Source organism: Chiloscyllium punctatum, chromosome 32 (assembly GCF_047496795.1).
Source record: "Chiloscyllium punctatum isolate Juve2018m chromosome 32, sChiPun1.3, whole genome shotgun sequence".
In the NCBI taxonomy this organism is placed as follows: Eukaryota; Metazoa; Chordata; class Chondrichthyes; order Orectolobiformes; family Hemiscylliidae; genus Chiloscyllium; species Chiloscyllium punctatum.
Window position 1 is genome coordinate 45,628,296 of NC_092770.1, and position 17,296 is coordinate 45,645,591.

Here is a 17,296-nt window from a genome sequence, read left to right on the forward strand (position 1 = left end):
GCCAAACAGTTGAAATTTTCTTCTGGATCCAGGCCGGCAAGTGTCCCACTAGACCTAAATTGAGAGAGATGTCTTAGGCTTACATCCAAGAAAGTGCACACCTTAGAAAGCATGTTCGAAATAGTTAAATTGCTTAGCAGCATTCAAATCAGAACCAATCAAAATAAACTTCTAGTTAAATGGTCACTTAGTTCTTATGGAGGTTGAAACTCGTGTTTCAGTGATCGCAGAACAAAAATTTTTACACAACACCAGGTTATAGCCCAACAGGTTTATTTGGAAGTACTGGCTGTGGCAACTGTTGCATGACACTGTGATCGTTTGTGTTAAATTTTGTGTCTTATGATCCTGCTCCACAGCTACTTGATGAAGGAGCAGAGCTCCAAAAGCTAGTTTTTCCAAATAAACCTGTTGAAGTATAACCTGATATTGTGTGATTTTTAACTTTGTCCAACACCAGCACCTTGACAACATCTTTTACAGCCCTCAGGTTTATGCAAGACCTCGACTGTACTGACAATCCAGATCAGGGAACCTTTATAACTTAACTGTCCAACACATTTTGATTTGAAAAAGGCTGCCTTGAGTGAAGTCCTAATTAAATACCTATTTGTTAGGAAAGTCTAGGGACTATCAAAAAAAAGACCACTTTTGCACGTTGACCAGGAAGAAATTCCATGATTCTGCAAGGCCCGCCCTGTGAGTCATGCATATTTGCAACTGCAGTTAGATAAGGAGTCACACATGTTTGGTACACGTAATACTCATTAGGGTTTGTACAAGACTGCCATTTGAGGTCTTCTCTTCCTGTGCAGTTTTTCAGCAGACAATGGAGAATGTTTTACAAGGTCTACCCCGGGTCATCATTTATCTAAATGATGCATTAATAACAGGGAAGACCAATAAGGAGTACTTGGAGAATTTGGACATAGTCCTTGGACATTTCTCCAAGGCAGGCCTTAGAAGGGCAGAATGTGTTTCCTAGGCACCTCAAACAGCCTGCTTGGGCTACAAAGTCAATAAGACCAGGTTTTGTCTGTTGCAAGATAAAGTGAGGGCGATCAAAGGTGGCCCGGCTCCCATGTCTGTACCAGAGTCTTGGTCTTTCCTTGGGCTGGTGAATTGTTATGTTAAGTTCAGAAATAACCTGGTACCTTTGCATTAACTGTTTAAGGAGTGCTAGCTTTAAAAATGGTCACATATCCAAGCCATAGCTTTCAGCAAAGTGAAGAACCAGCTGTCATCCTCTTAGGTATTGGCACAGTATGATCTCAAGTGAGATATGATTTTGACATGTGATGACTCTCTATAAAGCATTCCTGTAAAGGGTGGTATTAGCTTTGGGTGGCCCAATGGAGAAGAATACCCAATAGGTATCCAGAGTTTTGGTTAATGCAGAGAGGAAAAATGCCCAGACAGAGAAATAAGGTTTGGTGGACATACTGAGGGTCAGGAAGTTCCACTAATACCTTTACAGCTGTAAATTTGTGATATTAACTGACCACAAACCCCAAACAGTGCCATTCATAGCTTCAGGCTGAATTCAGTGATGGGCTCTAATATTAAGAGCGTAACAACAAATTTAAACACTGTCCAGGATGCCAACTAGCAAATACATTGAGCTGCCTCCTACCGACAGATACACCACCGGTGGTACTGGAAGAGTCTGTAATGGTTCTAAATTTTCTGGACATACTTCCAGTCACAGCTGATAATATCAGACTTTGGACTCAAAGACCCCGTCCTGGCAAAACTGAAACTGCTGGTGGTCTTAGGGGAAATCAAAGAGCTGAAACCTTTTTGATCCAGAGAGACCAAATCACAGTAGAGGATGGTACATTATTATGGGAAGCAAGGGTGATAGTCCTGAGCAAAGGTTGTCACCAGACACTCGCTGAATTCTACCAGGGTCATCTAAGGGTTACCAAAGTAAAGCTGTTAGCAAGATGTCATGTCTGGTGGCCAGTACTGGATGTAGATGTGGCTGTGTTGGTGGAGTAGTGCCCAGTGCCATCTCTTGGAAGTTGTCTCACAAGATATTTCACTGAGTGGAGGTGTCTCTTATATGGGATGAATTTCCTGTCCCCTTGTTAATCATCCAGTCAACACTGTGTTATTCTACCTGATATCTGGAAGTTGCAGGGGTGAGGGGGAGGGAGGGGTTGCTCTGGCTGGAGGTTCCATGGATGAGAGCACTCTATTTTTCATTAGGGTTTAGCATGGAGGGTCTTGTACTTAGCAGTCCTGTGCACTAGAAAGTGAAGGTCGTTCATGGACTTCCAGGCCACCTGTGTTTTGTTTTGCAGCCTTGAGGAGTCTATGTTTCATGTATAAACTGAGTTCTTTGAGATCCCTGTCAGGAGATGGGCAAATTAAAGTACCTCCTCATGAATCTGCTCCTGGACCTGGCTCAGGTGGACATAAACAGGTCCAGTCAGCATTTAGTTGAGTGCGTTATTTGGCCTAACTGCCTGTTCTCATTTGCAGTTATATCTATGCTTGGGTGTCCTTGAGGAGAGAGAGTATGTGATTTTTTTCAGTGCATTCAAGGGTGGGTACTAAAGGAGTTGGAGTGCTTTATTAGTTCCCAAAATTATAAATTGAATTTATAAATTTAATTGGGCATTTTCTTTGTTTACAGTGCCCCTCTAAAGACTGTCAATTTTGTTAATTAGTTTTTACTGAGTTCAAAATAGTAGCTCATACCACCTTACCTCATACCATCTGAGTGCAACCTGATCTGACATGGAACTAAGTGAAAATACATTGTGGTCTGATTAACATTTTATGATTTAACATTTACAACAGCAATGTAACAAGGGACATTCATTCAAAACCTCATCACCCCTTTGACTAGGACTGCAAGCATCATACTGCAACGGCCATATCACCAAAAGGGGAAGGAGAGGTCTAGTGTGGTAGAATTTCAGAGTGGGATACAATGGTGGTGGTGGCAGCGGTGAGGTGGGTAGGCTCCTGGAAGCTGATTCATGCCAAGACTCCACTAACACTCCAATAACTTTAAATTATTTCAAGATAGTTATTGCATGTGGAAAAGAGTTTTGTCAGTCTAGAAGGTAATGAGATTGTAGTAGCTGCGTCCAAATTCCTGTGACATTAGTAGCAAGACATTTTTTTTTCAAGACACATAGCAATATGGAAACACATGGAGCCTGTTCTGGTTGGGACTTGACCAGTTGGATGATTAACCTCTCTGAAGCTCTAATCTAGATCTTCACAGGGAAGGAGTGATGGGTAGACTGGAGTGTATTTTTTCACTTAATGTTTTCACAATATTCTGACAGGGAAATCAACATGGCACAGATCAACCCTGCTACTTCTCTTTTGCTTCTAATGTTACAAAAGAACTGTTGTGATGTTGCTGCTGTTATCTCAGCAGTTATTTCAATTATATGGTGTACATCCTGGACAGCGAGAAGCAACAGGACAAGAGGCACTACACGGAAGGAGAATTAGAGGACAAAAAAGGATGTACTGGTTTAGAAATAGCTATCTGCAGATGAGCAATGATGATGTCGATGATGATTTAGGAAATCCCAAGGCATTGTCTCATTCATATGGCAGCTGCTCGACAAAGATCTCTCACTGCATGGACTAAGTAGCAATCCTGGTAGACCTAAAGGTAACAAGCTAGTCTTAACTTCTATACTGATAGATCATTTCAGGGATAAACTAGGTTTGTGCATACAAACAGAGCAGAAAAGGCCTTTGACCCATGAAGCCTGCACTGACTAAAAGTGCGCTAGTCCCAATTTCTTGCACTTGTCCCATATCCTTGAATGTTATAATATTTGAGGTACTCATCTCAGTATTTGTTTCAAGATTGTAAGGTTTCCAGCCTCCAGTATCTTCCCAGGCAGTACATTCCAGATTCTCACCACATGCTGAGTGAAAACATGTTTTCCAAATCTCCTCAGAATCTCTTGCCCCTTACCCTAAAACTATGCCCTCTCATGATTGACTCCTCAACGAAGGGGGTCAATCACAGCTGCTGTCCTTCAGTTCTCTGGCACCTTCTCCTGTGGCTGGAGAATAATTTAAAATTTGTGTCAGAGCCACTGGGATGCAATTCTTCTGGGCCTTGGTATTTATCTGTTTTTCAGCCCGACAGAGCCTCCAATACCTCTCATTTCCTATGTCAAACTATGTGCAAGTTCATTGATACCTTTTCCTGAATTCTGTACCTATGTTCTCCTTTTCCAGAGTGAAGACCGAAGGGAAGTATTCATTCTGCATCTTTCCAATATCCTGCAGCTTCACACACACATTGCCCCCTTGGTCCCTAACGGAAATGTCTTTCCCTGGTTAATCTCTTCCCTTTAATATATTCCCTTCAATATATCTATAAAATATGTGAGGATTCTCCCCAATCTCATTTTCAAGTCCTTTTTCAAGTTCCTTTTTGCTCTTCTAATGGCTTTAAGTACCCTCCTGCCACTTTCTGTATTCCTCCAGGGCCACAGCTGAATTATTCCCTTTGGACTTGCTAAAAGCCCTACTGTTTTTTTTTAAATGCAGTCCTAAATTGCCCTGACATTCAGGATTTTCTGAACTTATTCCTCCTACATTTCCCTCTAAAGGGTACATGTTGGACCTGTACTGTTACCCAGTTCCATTTTGAATGCCCCCAATTGCTCCATTATAGTCTTATCCACAAGGAGCTGTTCCCAATCTACTATGGCCAGATCTTGCTTTATTTCCCACCACCCCACTAGTCCAAAGCCACCTTTTTGCAAGCTATCTTTTTTCTTGTCCCGAATATCTTTGAACCATATCATTTTGTGCTTGCTACCGCCTAAGTGCACCCCACTGCCACATCAAACTCTTGTCTACACCTCTTTACATATTTGCTCTTCTATTTCCTGCTGGCTCTCAGAGGACCTATAATACAATCCCAGAAAAATAGTTGCCCCCTTTAACATTCCTAAGTTCTACCCACAAAGCTTTGTTTGAGGATCCTTCTCTCTCCTTATTGCAGTAGTTGACTCCTTCATTACACCACCATGCTTTTTACATCTTGTCTGTCTCACCTAAAGATCCTATACCCCAGAATGTTGAGTTGCCAATCTGCCTTTCCCTCAACCATTTTTCTGTGATGGCAACAATATCATACTTCCATGTGTCAACACATACCATTAACTCATCAGTCTTCCCTATTACACTCCGTGCATTAAAGACCATCCAGCCTTATTTTAGTTTCTTGACACTCAACATAACTGAACGTACTGTGACTTGCATGCTTTGCTGTACCATGATAGGTTGTGTTTCTTAATGGATCTCTGATATTTCACAAATGTCAATTCATAAGCTCATCTACATGGACACTGATACTCTCCTTACAAGATCCCACCAATTTATTTTGTGCCTGCTTAACAAGGGAAGTCAGGCAGTTCAGGCATTAGGATTTTCATCTTTCAATGGTTTGCCACATGTTCAGCATACAGTTGCACCCAAAAAGCAATCAGAGTCATTATTAGCTATCACTTGCTAACAAATATGATTGTCCAACTCAAAAATTCAATGTCACTGGTTAGGGTTCTGTGAATCCTTGAGCGGCTGATAAACCCAATTTGAGAGTCCCATCTCCAATCAAACATCTTAGCAGATGTTTTCAGCAGGTAAAATTGGTCCTCGGCTTTGAGATCATTGGCATTCCTTCTTATGTTTCCTCTTTGGTACTACCTCTTGGCCATTGGGTATTCACAAAAAATCATGTCCCTTTACAGTAGTTTCCTCCAAGTCTGTTTCTTCTGAATGAGGATATACCATGCTATGATATCTGTGTTTCATTTCTTGAGAAAGATTTCAGGGTGTCGTTGAAATGTTTCCTTTATCCTCCTTTTTTTCAAGTGCCTTCATTGAGGTGGCAATGATTGCTTTGGTGGTCAGAACGCAGACATTCTAAGCACGTGACTGGCCCAGCAGAGTCGGTTTCAGATCATGCTCTCAATGCTGGTGCTGTTAGCAGCTTCAAGGATTGCTGTCCTCCCAGCTGATGGGGAGAATCCATGTCAAACAATGTTGAAGTTACTTCTCAAGGATATTGAAAGTGGTAATATGTTGTTCAAGTTTCAGTTGCATATAGATAGTTGGAAAGCTAACAGCCTGTTACACAAGGATATCAGTATCAGTATGAATTTAAAAATCACACAACACCAGATTATGGTCCAACATGTTTACTTGGAGGCACTAGCTTTTGGAGCGCCGCTCCGTCATCAGTGGTTGTGGAGAATAAGATTGTAAGACACAGAATTTATAGCAAAAGTTTAGTGTGATGTATTTCAAATTATATACAGAGGAACCTCGATTATCCGAATGAGATGGGTGAGCTCTATTTTGTTCGGATAATTGATTATTTGGTTAATCGATTCAATGACTTTCCTCTGGGCTTCGGAGTTTTCTACTAAGTCTGCTCCCCATTCAGGAGACTAGCAGCAGCACACCGCACGTGAGGCCCCGTCGCCCACCAGTTCCCAAACCCAGCCAACGCCGCCTCCCAACCGTTCCCCACCGCCCAACACCGCCCCCAAAACCTCATCCAAAACCGCCCCACCGCACACCCCCAAAAATGCCCCACGCTCGGCCCACCCCCACTGTGCAACCCCTGTCTGTCCCTGCTCCCCCCTCCAGGGCTGCCGGACTGGACACCAACAACAAGACTGCTGCTGCTGCTGCCTTTTGGGGGGGGATGAACTGCAAAATAGCGCACACACACACACAACGTTTTACTATAACTTTTTGACAGGTTCCACCTTTGTCCTGCACAGGACAATGTTAGAGAGATTATCTGGGGGGCGGGGGGGGGAGGTGGGGAGGAGGGGGTTAGGATACATGCCTGTGTAGAACTCCAGGGAAAGCTTGGGGAGGGAGAGAGAGGGGGTGAGAGGTCAGTCATTTAGAGACGGTGCCTGCTCTCCCATCAGTCCAGGACTGTTCTTAGCAGCACTTCGAATCACTGTAAGCAAAAGATACGATCAGTGTTGGACACACGTCTTTGATGTAATGTTTCCGTAAGGACCTCGAGATCTCCTGCGGATAATCCGATTTTCAGATAATTGGTGTTCGCATAATCGAGGTCGCTCTGTATTGACAAAGACCTTGAATGTTTGTTCAGTCTCTCATATTTTAGAATGACCATGTTGGTTTCAGTTTTTTCATATGTAAATCGCAAAACTTTGTTTTAAAAAGTTACATCCTCAAGTGAACTTTAACAATTGGTGTCATGTCGGCCCAGATAATGTTTTGAAGGTGTGAGCTTAACTGTGAGGCTGTCTGCGCCACAATGGTCAGAATGACTCTAATCTAAAAAACGAATGTGTGTGTGCGTGTGGGAGTGTGGGGGAGGGTTGTGAGAGTCTGTCAAAGAGTGCGTGTATGAGAGTGTAAGGGGGTATAAGTCTGTGAGAGGGTGTATGTGGGAGTGTATGTGTGTAAGTGTATGAGAGAGGGTGTCTGCATGAGTGTGTGTGTCTGCAGGACAGTGTGTCTGTAGGATAGTGTGTGTGTATATAGTGCAATGGGGTCACCTGTAGCGTGACATGAACCCAAGTTCCTGGTTAAAGCTAGGACCTTGGGTTCATGTCATACTACAGGTGACCCCATTGCACTATACACACAGACACATACTCTCCTTCAGACACACTCTTCTACAGCCAATGATTTCTTTACAGCATGAAATAATGGTTGTCATTAGTTCCTTTTGGATTTCGTCCACTCCATGAAAATGAACTCTTTTTTGGAGATTTCGGTGAAGACACTGCTGGAAGTTCACTAGCTTGCTTGACTCTTGAAGCCACTCAACGTTGAGCGTGTCTCTAAACTGTTTATGCTTCAGCTGCTTCTAGTAGCATTTGATGGACATCAAGGATGAGTCAGTGTTCTGTCCAGCAGCTGACTGCATTAATCACTGCTTTAGTATTGAGGACATCCTTTAAGTTTGGGGATCGCGTAATGTTGTCATTAATTATTTGCCAAGAAAACTGATATTGAGGAAGAATACAGATGTTGAGGAAGAATACAATGCTGCTGATGTTTTAGCCAAGGCAATTGTAAAACAGACCATTACCATCCATTTCCAAGGAAACTGAATTAGGCTTGTTGTATGCCACATTCCTCAAGGATTGAGTTGTTTTTCCATTTTATTAATCCACACAATGTAATGTTGTGTTTTATTTTCAACTATGGTTCTGGTCTCCTCACCTTGGTGAAAGCTCATGTGCATGTACAAACCTTGCCCTGGACTGACTTTAGCATTAAAATGACTGATACATTGAGCATTTACACAACCACATACATATCAGTGGTTGCAATAAAATGATCCTTTCATCAAAAATGAATGCGTCACCTCAGAATGTCCACTTCTTCTGACTGTTACCAAGTTGTCCCACAGCATGAGACTGCTGAAGTATCACATAACTTTACGATCTCTAAATGTATAATGCAAGCAGCTTTAAATGTCCTCTAGCAAGTACACTCACTGACAATGGTTCTGCTATGATGCATTCTGAAATATTGAGCTGTTCCTTCCACTCAGGTCCATAGTTATGGAATATTGACATGTAACCGATCATATCCCTCAAATGTTCTAGATGACTTTGGAAACTGCAGACATAGGACAGAGCTTTGCCTGTACATACATGATTGGTTCTGCCATAATGTCCATAAAGTAGGTCTGTGTGTCTTCAATCTGCCTCCATCATCATTTCAATACACTCCACTCAACCACTTGTTCCTTTTTAAAAAAAGAATCCTTCATGTTGTTTGTTTTAATTTGCTAAACATTTTAAATTTTTCTGTCTGGTTATTGATCTATCAGAGATTAGAAACAGCTTTTCTCTTTTTTTCTATAGATTATTTTAAAGACCTTTATTATCTTTCCTCTTTGTTCTTCTTAAGGAGAGCTTGCAGTTTTTCAATCTACTTAGTTAATTCCTCAAAGCTAGAACCATTCCAGTAAATCTCTTCTGTGTCAGCTCCAAAGGTTTAAGATTCTAAAGTCTAGTGCTTAGAATTAAACATACATCTTCAGCTGGGACCAAATTAATTTTTGTAATAGTTGAGCATAAGTTCCTGGCTTTTGTGCCCATTCAAAGACGTGCACAAACAGACCAGATCACATTGCTTCTGGACCTTTAATGAAATTATACCATTTGTTTGTATTGTCTCGCCTCAGTCTTCTTACCACCTCACTCTACTGAATTTCATCTGCATACCCATTCCACCAGTCTATCGTTGTCTTTTTCAACTATTTATATAAGAACATAAGAAACACGAGCAAAAGTAGGTCTTTCACCACTTCCAGCTGATTTTTACTTGATAATTTTCCTGCTCTATTTCTGTATCTTCTAATGTTTTAACATGCAGAAATCTATTGATTGAGGTATTTAATCTATTAATTCAAATCTGTCTAAAAAACATACTCAACAACTCAGTCAGTTGAGACAGTGGTGTGGTGACAATGTCACTAAACTAGTAAATTCAGTGGGTTAGAAATTCAGAACACCAGACTAATATTCTAGGGGCCTGTGTTCAGATGACACCATGGTAGACAGTGGAAATAGAAGCTAGTTTAATGATGACTATGTAAATGCTGGTGATTGGTTCATTAATGCCCTTTAAGTAAATCTGTCATCAGATATGGGTCTGGCCTGCATACAAATCCAGACTCAACATAAATAGTGGCACTGGCCAGTGATGTGCATGACCTGTCAATGATTTTTAGAAAAGACACACATCTCTATCACAGATTTCTAAGATGAAGAATTCCAAAGGTCCACAAAGAAATTCCTTCTCATTGCAGTCTTAAATGGTTTGACAATTATTTTGAGACTGTCTCTCTTGGTTCTAGACACTACAGCCAGGGGAAATATCCATCTTCTAAGAATGTTGTTTGTTTGAATAATATTACCCCTCATTCATCTAAAATCCAAAGATTTCTGTTTAATCCCACCTCATAGGAAAATGCTTCCATTCCAACAATTAGTTTGGTGAATTTTAATCACACTCCATCCACAGCAAGTATATATTTCCATTGGTAAGATTATCAAAACTGCTCACAATACTCCAGGTATGATCTCACCAAATTGCAATTGCAGTAAGACTTTAAGGCACAAATATTCTTGCATTAAAGGCCAACATACCATTTGCCTCTTCAATTGTTTGTTGTACCTTCATGTCATCTTTCCATGACTCCTGAACAATGACAACCAAATCCCTCTGAAGTTCTACATTTCTGAATTTTTCAGTATTTAAGAACACTCTGCATTTCTGATTTTCCTACAGAGTGGGTAGCCTTACATTTCACCACATGTGTGCTCTAACTCCTCATTTTTTTGCTTAATCTCCCAATCCACTTGAAGTGACTGTGCATCCTTCTCACAGCTCCCATTTCTACCTAATTTGTGTCACATACCTAATCCCCAGATCCATTACTTTGACATAGGTTACAAATAATTGACACCCAAGCACTTATCTCTGCAGCACTGGTCACAGCCTGCCAACCTGAAAATGACCCATTCATTTCTATTCTCTATTTTCTGTCCATTACCTAGTTCTCCATCAGTGTTTTTATACTTCTTCCAATCACAGGCACTCTATTTTTATTTACTAACCTCTTTTGTGGGGCCTTACCAAAGCTTTCTGAAAAACTAAATATATCATATCCACTGGTTTGATGTTTTATATTCTATGAGTTACATTCACAAAGACCCCAAAAAGTTTGTAAAATATTATTTCCCTTTCGTAAATCCATGTTGACTCTGAACAATCCTACTACTGTTCCCTAAATTTGCTGTTAACGTATCGTAGATTCAAGCATTTTCCCTATACAAAAATCCAGACAATTAGAGCAAACGTATTGGAGCAATTGGCCCATCCATCCCACTCCACCATTGAATATTATTATGACTGATTCTCAGTTGACATGTACTCTCTCAAATACCTTAGTTAAACTAATATCAATTAGACTTCTAGATGCAGATTTGACAGCATCTGTGGAGAGAAAGTAGAGTGAAAAATTCAGGTTCTAGTGACCCTTTTTCAGAATTAGTTCTGCCTTCTGTCCACAGATGCTGCCAGACCTGCTGAATTTTCCTAGTAATTTCTGTTTTTGTTTCTGATATTCAGCATCTGCAGTTCTTTGGGGGTTTTTTTCAGGTCTCTTGTCCTCTGTGTTATCTCTCCCTCTGTTCTCAAACAGTTGGATGACATTACTGCCCACCTACCCCCAATTTACATAAACCGTCCCAAAGTCTACAGAATTTTAAAAGATGACTGCCAATGCACCTACTAACTTTGCAGTGACCTCTTTCAACACTTTGGGATGTAGATCATCATGTCCAAAGGATTTATCTATTTTAACGCCGATTAAATTTTCTAGAATGTATTTACAATATTAAATACAGGTATCTTACAATGCCATGTTTACATTAGTCCTTAGATTTGCATTATTTCTAAACATTAGCGCATTTCTAAATTTTTAAATTGCACCCTCTATCATCAAGGCCAAGTCATTAAAATTCATAATATATATTGAAGATTTTCTCAAAACTGATATTAGGGAATACTAACGCTGATCTGATAGCTTGCTTTTAAAGTGCTGATTTAATGCAACTTAACTTCAGATGTAAAAACATCCTGACGTCAAGTTAAGATCTGTTTCAGGAAAATAATGATATGAGGTGGCTGCCAAGGAGGATAAGCCCTAGTTAGATAACACTGGAGCAAAACCTGTGGTAATGTTCGTTTCACTTGTCTTTGCATCTTGTATGAATGTATGGTAATTAATTAAAATGACATTTGCCCATTTACTCTTAAATTATATGAAAAAGATAGAAAAATATATTTTCAATTTCACAATCAACTATTTTCAGCAACGCAGCTGAGATTCTCACTTGTCATTGACACAGGTACATGATTTTATGATCAGAAAAACAGATGACAATAGGATAATAACAAAATAGAAATAAGCATTACAAGAAAACATCATTGTATTGCTGTTTGCATTTGGTAAGTACACAAAAAATGAACATAAGAGCAACAAAATAAATTCGCTGCTTCCCCATGACAACATATGTCTATTCTTAGATCCCTCTTCCACAATTATGACAATAGTTAGTTGCTTGATAATACAAAGTTTGAGTATTATTTACACCATTTACCACTCAGTCGCCCTTGCTGGTCCTTGCCTCCATGTAAGCAGTCATTCTCCTACTCTCATCCCTTGTGCCACAGATTTGAGCAAGGAAAACCACTTATGTCAAGAACAGAACTTCACAAACTGGTCTGCTTCCTGCCTCATTTAAACATATGTGAAACATTTTCATTTATTAAAAAATATTTTACACTCATGAGCAATCATGGAATACAAATATGTTACAAGTATGAACCCACCACAGGCTGCTATGAAAATCAACGTGCCACAAACACACTACTGACTTTATCTCTCTATCTCAACTCTGGGTTCATACTTGTAACACATTCGCATTCCATGAATGCTCAAAATTTTGTATCCAGCCTAATTAAGTCATCCTGCAAATCAGTTCCCTTCTTTTACAAAATATTTGCCCAGCTCACATTCCTCAGCATCACAGAATACCAGGACTTTATGGTGACTGCAAGCATACCATCAGTGCAATAGTCTCATAACATTGACACCATCTGGTACTTAAAACATTCATCACAGTCAAAGTGCAAGATCGCATAGATATCTCTTACTTCTATTAATTAATGGCTAGGACATATTTTCCAGGGCAGAATGCAGTGAAGAAACAGATAATAGGAAGGGATAGTGGGGACAATGAAGATACCAAACTGACAGCTTACCCGCTTAATACACCAAGAACCAGGTTTAGAACAAAGAAGGATCCAAAGATGACCAGACTCACAAAATAGACCCACGGTAGCTCATAGCCCATGGCATCCTGCATCTGAAAAGGTGAAGGAAGGTTAACAGAAAGAAATTGTTAGCAGATTGGAAGCTTATGGGATTAAAGGCTCACAATGTTATGATTTTATACATACACTGAAATTTAAAGACGTGTATTCAAACACAGATATAAAAACATCATACAACTCCATGCAAATTATATCTTTTAGTTTAATTCATATGATCATTCCATTTTGTGTAACACTTCTGTCTATGCATATTAAACTGTTCATATTGTGCCTTATCTGGTAGAAATAGTAAAATTGTATTTTACACAAGGAACTATTTTTCCAATTATGACAATAGGTTGTTGCTTGATAATAGAAAGTTTGAGTATTATTGAAAAAGAAACATATCAATGAAGTTTTTTTTGTTCTGCATCAGGAAAGAGTTGAAAGATAACCATATTTCAAAAAACATAGAACAGGACTGCACTGGAACAGGCCCTTCAGCCCATTTTGTCTATCTGACCATAATGCCATTCTACGGTGGCACAGTGGTTAGCACTGCTGCCTCACAGTGCCAGAGACCTGGGTTCAATTCCCTCCTCAGGCGACTGACTGTGTGGAGTTTGCACGTTCTCCCCGTGTCTGCGTGGGTTTCCTCCGGGTGCTCCGGTTTCCTCCCACAGTCCAAAGATGTGCAGGTCAGGTGAATTGGCCACGCTAAATTGCCCATAGTGTTAGGTAAGGGGTAGATGTAGGGGTATGGGTGGGTTGCGCTTCAGCGGGGTGGTGTGGACTTGTTGGGCCGAAGGGCCTGTTTCCACACTGTAAGTAATCTAAACAAATCCCATCTGCCTGCACATGCTCTGTATCACTGCATTCTAGGCCTGTTTACATGTCTATTTAAATGCCTCTTAAACTCTGGTAATGTATCTGTTTCTACTACTTCCCCTGGTGCCTATCACCCTCTCTGTGGAGAAAGCTTTCCTCACAGATCTCTCTCAAATATTTTGCCTCTTACATTAAAACTATACCCCCTTGAATTTGGCATTTCTTTCCTCGTAAAGAAACTCTGAATATCCACCCTATCCATACCTCTCATAACTTTATATAGTTCTATCAGATCACTCCCTCAGCTTTTGACACTCCACTGAAAGCAACTCGAGTTTGTCCAACCTTTCTTCATAACTAATACATTCTAATCCAGACAACATCCTGGTGAACTTCTCTTGCATTCTTTCCAAAGCCTCCACATCATTCCTATAGTATGGGGACAAAAACTACAAACAATACTCTAAATGTGGCCTAACTGAAGTTTTATACAGCTACAGCGTGACTTGCAACCTTTTTTATTCAATATCCTGACTGATGAAGGCAAGCGTGCCGTATGTCTCTTTACCAGCTTATTCACTTGTGTTGCCACTTTCATGATCCTTCTATATTTCAATGCTCCCAAGGGTGCTGCCATTACCTGTACACTTTACTCTTGCATTTGACCTCCTAACAGGCAACTCTTCACACTTGTCTAGATTAAACCCCAACTGCCATTTCTCAGCCCAACTTTCTAACTCATCTATATCCTGCTGTATCCTTTGATAACGTTCCTCACTATCCACAACTCCACCATTTTTAATGTTGTACGCAATCTTACTATTCAGACCACTTACATTTTTGTTTACATCATTTATATATATATTAAAAACAATAGAGGTTCAAGCACCGATCCTCGCAGAACACCCCTACACAATTACTGTAAGCTTCTTATGACCAAATCAATTTTGTGTCCAATTTATCATGGATCCCATGTGATTTAATCTTCTAGACCAGCCTACCACGGGGGACATTGTTAAATGCTTTATTAAAGTTAATGTAGACACCATCCACTGCCGTACCCTCATCGATCACCTTCATCACTTCTTTAAAAAGCTCAAACCAAGTTTGGGAGACAAGACCTCCCATGTATTAAGTCACACTGACTTTACAAGAAAGTCTATTCTTTTTCAAATGTGAGTAGATCTTGTTTCTGAGAATCTTTTCTAATAATTTCCCTATCATTGATGGAAGGTTCACTGGCCTATAATTTCCCAGATTATCCCTGTTGCTTCAAAACAAAGGAACAATATTGATTATTCTCCAGTTTTCAAGGACTTTGCCCGTGGCTAAAGAGGATACAAAGATCTCTGTCAAGGCCTCAGCAAGCTCCTTCTTTGTCTCCTTCAGCATCCTGGCAACAACAATTTATACTGCATGGGAAGGTGATGCTAATTGATCGGCAAGTGAACACTGATTGGTCAAGGTGTTGGATAGAGAATGCACCATGGAGTAGGTAACTGGTTAACAGCTAGGTTTGGAGGGAACATTTGATTGGACAGTCTTTTGGAAGAGGGAACACATGATCTAAAAAGAGGGTGAGTGACGAAGGCAGCCCTCCCTCCTCATCTTCACGCAATAGCCTGAACGGACTTACCTGATAGTCATTGTCCTTCTCCCTTAAATCTTCCCATTATCCTCAAGATTGTAGTCAGATAGGAAGTGGATATTAAATAGTCAATAATTGACCACTTTCTAATTTTAACTGGACCGAAGGCTTACATCCGAAATGTCAATTCTCCTGCTCCTCAGATGCTGCCAGACCTATTGTACTTTTCCAGCACAACACTCCTGACTCTGATCTTCACCATCTGTAGTCCTCACTTTCTCCGAGGGTTTGCAGGCCAGTCTAGGTTTTGCGCACCATCCACATAGATGTTTAATGGTTGAGGGTATGCAGGTTGGCAGTGGGAATACTATCCATTGTTTTTTTATTACCATCCCCAGCTAGCCTCACACCCACCAGTCTAAAAGATTTTGCTCAAGGTTTCAGTTCAGTGGCAATCAATTGCTTAAGATGCAGACTTTTCAGTGTGAAGAAATTATTCAAGTTCCATTTTTGGTTAGTTAGCTCATAAATCATAAAGTTGAAAATTATGCAATGCCCTATAAAATACTGAGGGAATTATGTGCAGATAATGCTTTATTCAATGTATGCAATCTTACTATTCAGATCACTTACATTTTTGTTTACATCATTTATATATATATTAAAAACAATAGAGGTTCAAGCACCGATCCTCAATTCTTCACAAAAAAACCTTCAGGCAAGTTCGAAAGCCCTTTAATTTTTCTTTAACAGCAGCCTTATCCTTAAACTGCCCCTTTGGAATTAAACATTTTGAAATTTCTTAAACTACTATTCTGTGATCATATCTTATTTCACAATTAAAGGTTAAAGTGACCAGGGTGTAAATAGTAAACTAACATGATAGTCCCATATACTTATTTCTTCAAACCAATTTAATATATTCATAATTCATCTTTGATATGAAATTTGTGTCTGCTGTGTTACTTTTTTTGTATTTGTTTCTATAAAGTAAGGTAGAACATGTGGTTTATTTGAGTCTACCTTTTGCATGGAGTCCTTCAGAACAGATTAAAACTAAAAAAGGCAATTTAACAGTCACCAGGAAAGGCAAAGCAAAATTGTAACTGGAATTCTGTTTGTGGTGATTTTCAATCAAACACCAGGTCAATACTTTCTACAATGAATTCAGTTCCCTCAGAAACGTGGTTTACTTCATTTTCTCCTTTGAAAAATGTAAGAAAACTTAATGACTTGCTCAGATAGAACTTCTCATGGTCTATTAGTAAAATAGGCAGCAACTACAAAAATTAACCTTTTAATTTATCTTTATTAACTTCAAAATCGATGTGTAAAAGACAAAAAATGCGCAGTTTGGAAGAATGCAGAAAATACACACAGCTCTGTAATATCACTATATGCATATAATCTGTGTATATAAAATTGATGTGTATCAGTATATGTAAATTGGAAATCTACAGGGCTACAAGAAGCTTTTATATGACTTTTATAATATGCACTGCATGACAAAATCTGATTTTGAGATGTTTATAAAACGATAAAAAGAAATTCAAGGCTGTTGGAGGGAATTCCATTTGGAAAGGCAAGGACGGATTAGGGATAGTCAACATGGCTTTGTGTGTGGGAAATTGTGTCTCACTAACTTGATTAAGATTTTTGAAGGAGTAACAAAGAGGATTGTTTAGGGCATAGTGGTGGATGTGGGCTGAAAATGTGTTGCTGGAAAAGCGCAGCAGGTCAGGCAGCATCCAAGGAACAGGAGAATCAACGTTTCGGGCATAAGCCCTTCTTCAGGAATGAGGAAGGTGTGTCCAGCAGGCTAAGATAAAAGGTAGGGAGGAGGGACTTGGGGGAGGGGCGTTGGAAATGCGATAAGTGGAAGGAGGTCAAGGTGAGGGTGATGGACCAGAGTGGGGTGAGGGCGGAGAGGTCAGGAAGAAGATTGCAGGTTAGGAAGGCGGTGCTGAGTTCGAGGGATTTGACTGA

The 17,296-nt window shown here is 40.0% G+C and overlaps 1 protein-coding gene across 2 annotated transcripts in view; it reads right to left on the reverse strand.

Annotated features, from left to right (window-relative positions):
• LOC140458133 (voltage-dependent L-type calcium channel subunit alpha-1C-like) overlaps positions 1–17,296 on the reverse strand; it is a 703,829-nt gene that overhangs the window by 330,776 nt on the left and 355,757 nt on the right. For both annotated transcript variants that reach the window (XM_072552243.1, XM_072552244.1), the window contains exon 8: positions 12,844–12,947. In XM_072552243.1, the coding sequence (XP_072408344.1) occupies positions 12,844–12,947 (104 nt within the window). The remainder of the gene's footprint in view (positions 1–12,843; positions 12,948–17,296) is intronic.